Source organism: Phodopus roborovskii, unplaced genomic scaffold (genome assembly GCF_943737965.1).
Source record: "Phodopus roborovskii unplaced genomic scaffold, PHOROB, whole genome shotgun sequence".
NCBI lineage: Eukaryota > Metazoa > Chordata > Mammalia > Rodentia > Cricetidae > Phodopus > Phodopus roborovskii.
In genome coordinates this window covers 2,080,766-2,085,447 of record NW_026125538.1, presented here as the reverse complement: position 1 = coordinate 2,085,447, position 4,682 = coordinate 2,080,766, and the positions used below count along the sequence as shown (strand labels likewise).

The 4,682-nt window shown below is 46.3% G+C and overlaps 1 protein-coding gene across 1 annotated transcript; it reads right to left on the bottom strand.

Moving 5' to 3' along the window:
* Positions 1–672: 672 nt before the first annotated feature.
* Positions 673–1,853, bottom strand: LOC127216219 (nucleolar protein 4-like; the record flags this gene model as incomplete). The annotated part of the gene is made up of 1 exon (XM_051176845.1): positions 673–1,853. A coding segment is annotated over one exon (1,137 nt), but the record flags the coding sequence as incomplete, so codon positions are not given.
* Positions 1,854–4,682: the final 2,829 nt, after the last annotated feature.

Here is a 4,682-nt window from a genome sequence, read left to right as displayed (position 1 = left end):
TAAACTCACTCCAGATAAAACTTTTTTAATTTTATTTAGTATGTATACAGTGTTCTATCCACATATATCCCTGCAGGCCAGAGAGGGTACCAGATCTCATTTCAGATGGTTGTGAGCCATCATGTGGTTGCTGGGAATTGAACTCAAGACCTCTAGAAGACCAGCTAGTATTCTTAACCACTAAGTCCCAGATAAATATTCTTTAATATTTTCAACATCCTTAGCCATCAGGAAAATTCAAATTTACTACTTTGATATTTTTTTTTATCTGTACAAACACAAAAGAATCCATTTCAGAAAAATAAATTACTAGGGAGAGGAAGAAAGGGCCCACGTTTGCTCTTCTCAATAAATATGCAATTCTGCTCACCTAAGACTTCAAAGGTAATTGTCGGGATGGGATTCTAACATCAGGGTCCATGAAGGTGATTCTAATAGAGCTGCAGCTCCTGTGCCTTGTCAGGGGAGCCCCATCCCTTTTAGAGCTGCCCCATTGGCCTCTTTCCAAGCAGGTCAGAGCACCTGTGTGGTGAAATTAAAAAACAAACAAACAAAAAAAAAAGTGTCCTTGTGCCCAAAGTCTCAGATGCTCGGAGTGTGGCTAGAAACAGCTCTTTTGGATCCCACCTCTTTCAGAAAACAATGTACCTACTGGTGAGGCAGGAAGCTGGGACAGCCTCCTTCCCTGGTGTCGTGCACTCTGGGGGCCAGTGGGGTCAGTTCTGCTGTAAAATGAGGTTTTCCAGTTCATCCGAAGAACGCAGCAGGAAGGCTGCAGACTCTCGATAGCCAGCAATGAGCTGCCGCACAGCGCTGATCTCTGTGGGGCTGAGCTGGGCCGTGGGCATGGTCCTGCTGGTGCTGTTACTGGAAGGAGTGGGTGTGGGAGGGGTCGGGGTAGAGGTCCCACCTTTCATGCTGAGGTCTGTGGGCCCGTTACTGTGATTTCCTGTCTGGAGGGAAGCCGAGGGCTGCAGGTTGCTGCTCAAGGACCCATAACCACGGTAGCTGTAGTTGAGGCCACCATTGACGTACACAGGGTCCTGGGAGTAGGCAGAGGCTGGCAGTGAGTAGGTGGAATGGGCGATGGCTGTGGAGTCCCGAGAGTGCTGCTTATCCAGGGCTATAGGTTCGTCTTGTGAGGACTGGTAGATCTCCAGGCGCATCCTTTTAGCTGCTTTTCTTGTCTCACTCTCACAGGCAGCTGCTAGGATGTTTTCTGCCATGGCTGAGGTCAGGTGGGGAGGAGTGGGTCTGGTCATCTCCATGCCATTCTTCTTCATGCGACGACAGGACTTGAGGTATGTGCGGATGCGCTTGCGGGCTCGCGCCTGGAACTCGGGGAACTGCCGGCTGCATGACTCAATGATGGCCTGGATCTTCTCCTTGGGCTGCTTGGAGATGGGCACCATGCGGTCCAGGTTCTCATCCACAAACATATTGAAGGCCTTGAGTCGCTCAGGGTCCATGCCCTCTGAGTCATTCATCTTGTCATTGTCCTCATGGTCATCATGATCATCGTCGTCATCATCTGCTGCGGGGGCCCGGCCCACTGTCAGGTCCTCAGGACAGCTACTGACTTCTGTCTTGATGGAGTCATAGCTCCCAGAGCTGTAGGGGGGAGACTCAGGAGTGCTCTTCACCCCATACTTGACGCGGCTCCGAAGCCCGTCAGTGCTGCAGCCGTCTGAGGGGTAGGACGGTGTACCCAGTGCTGTGCCTGGAGGGAGCTTGTTGATCAGCTGGTCCTCAGTGGTGGCAGTGAAGTCCATGGGGGCTGCAGCACCATTGCCATTCATCTCAGGGAAGGCAGGGTCACCCTGGGTGCTGCTCGAAGTGGATGGATTCAGGAATCATTCATTGCATAATCATACAGAAACATAACTCGCTCCTTTGTAATGGTGTTTCCCATTTTTTTAATGTGGGGAAAAAAAGCCTCTCTCTTTAAGAATTCCCAATTGGGTGGGGGGGGGATGGGAGAAAGGGAGGGAGGGAAGAAGGGAGGGAGGGAGAGGGAACTGGAATCAATATGTAAAATAAGAAAAAAAAAAAAAAAGAATTCCCAATTGTCTCACCAAATCTGCCAACAATGAGGATTTGGATGACAGTGAAGTGTGAAGATGACTGCTGCTTCATAGAACTGTAGAAGCAGAGCACGTTTCAAGGTAGGTAACTTTTCTGGCAGCAGCCTAAGAAGGGGGTCCCAAGGGTTCCCGGGAAAACCCACAACCAAAGGGACAGAGAGAGAGAGAGAGAGAGAGAGAGAGAGAGAGAGAGAGAGAGAGAGAGAGAGAGAGAGAGAGAATCTGCACTCTGAAAAACCACACACAAGATTGTATGGAAAAAAATGCATGTGGCAGGAGCAGCCTGAAGGCAAAAGAACCTGCTTCTAGTTTGGGTGGCAGCTGAAGACTGTTTAGAGAGGCCACAACAGGGAAATCCCAAACTCACTCAAAGACTTGGGGAAAAAACAAAAGAAAACCTAGGCAGCTAGGCAGGAACTCCAGTGGAAGCCCTGCCTGCAACTCAGGCCTAGGCCTGGGCCAGTGGCTTCAAAGCCACAGGCAAGCTGTGTGTGTGTGTGTGTGTGTGTGTGTGTGTGTGTGTGTGTGTGTGTATTCATACCTTTATGTTGGGCGCCAAAATGTAGCATGAGTAATAAAAACTTAGAGACAGCTATTGGGGTGAATATGAGAAAAGCAAAGCAGCCAACCAGTAGCTATTCCCTCTGCCAAGGCTGAAATGGAGATTCTGTCTTCCCTGTGACTAGAAACTGAAAGTCTAAGACTGAATATCTGAGACCCTGCTCCTGTCTTATATACCTTTCTAGTGCTAGGATTAAAGACAAGAGCTCTGTTTCTCTTATAGAATGATTCATTCTCATGTAGCCCTGAGTGGCCTTGAACTCACAGAGATTCATCTGCCTCTGTCTACTGAATCCTGGGATTAAAGATGTGTGCCACCACTGCCTAGGCACTGTGGCTGTGGCTAGCTTTGCATTCTGATCTCTAGGAAAGCTTTATATCATAAACAATATATTATCACATAGCCTTCACAGAGAATAAATCTTAGACAAAGGAGAAAAGAAAATGTGCCAGTCTTTATCTGTCCAGCCAGTCAGCTCCCAAATCATGACATGGAGACTTATTAATTATGAAAGGTCAGCTGATAGCTTAGGTTTGTTTCTAGCTAGCTCTTATAACTTAAATTAACCCATTTCTGCCTTAAAGCTAATGTACCTCATCTACATACTGTCCATTCTGCTTTCCTGCTTTCTCCATGTCTCCTCATCCCGACCCTTCTTCCTCACAGCCTCCTCTGTGCCTGGAAATTCTGCCTAGCTACTGGCCATTCAGCTTTTTATTAAACCAATCAAGGTAACACATCTTCACAGTATACAAAATGATTATTCAAAAGCAAGAAAAAGACATCATTTTGGTTTGAACATCAATTTAGAAAAATAATAAAATGAAAGTCCTAAAATAGAGAATGAGGCCATGAGAAGATGGTTTTGCTTATTTAAGTTAGGAGTTCTAGCAGTAATGTGGTAACTTGGAGAAACTGTGTCCACCAAATCTAGTTCCTACAATCCTTCCTCCCCTTTCTGTGCAGGATTCCCCTGACTCTGTCTAGTGTTTGGCTGTGGGTCTCTACATCTGTTTCTGTCAGTTACTGGAAAATGCCTCTCTGATAATTGCTGAGCTAGACACCAATCCATGAGTGTAGCAGAATATTTTCAGGAATCATTTCATCTACTTGACTTTTTTCTGGTCATTTAGTCCATGGACATCCAAGCAAATCAGGCATGGACTCCCTAATTGTCAGTTCAATCTCTGTGAGTACCTATGAGCTTTGGTTGGTTGATTCTGTGGGTTTTCTTGTGGCATCTTTGACCCCTATGGCTCTTAAAATTCTTCCTCTGCCTCTTCCACAGGATTACCCCAGCTCCATCTACTATTTGGCTATGGGTCCTTGCATTAGTTGCTGGATAAAGCCTCTCTGACGATTATGCCAATCTCTGATCTATGAGTATAACAGAGTGTCATTAGGAATCATTTCACTGACCTTTCAGTGGAGGTAGGACTGGTCATTTTGGTTCTATACTAGGTCTCTGGGATATCTAGCCTCTGGTTCCTGGACATATAGACAGTGTCAGATGTGGACTCCCTCTTGTAGTATGAGCTTCAAGTTGGGCCTCAAGTTCTATGTGGCTGTTATTCCAGCACATCTTGCAGCCAGTACATGTTGTAGGTTGAAAGTTTTGTGGCTGACTTAGTGTCCCAAACCTACTGCTAAGAGCTTTGCCTAGTCATAGACAGTTCAGGCTCCATATCCCCCTTACTAGGCAATTTGCTAGGGTCACTCTTGTAGATTCCAGGGAGATTCCATTGCACTAAGTTTCTATATCACCACATAAATGCCCCCCAATTCCAATCGTCTCACCCAGTACCCTCTCTTTCCCATGCCCAACCTGATTCCTCCTGTTCCCATCCCTACCTGCCCCGTGCACCTGGAAAATCTATTCTATTTCCATTCCCAGGGATATCCATGCATTCCCCTTGACACCATCTTGAACCCCTTTTTTTTTTTTTTTTTTTATTTAGCTTCTCCAGGTCTATGGATTGTAGCATAATTATCCTTTACTTAATAGTCAATGCCCACTTATAAGTGAATACATACCA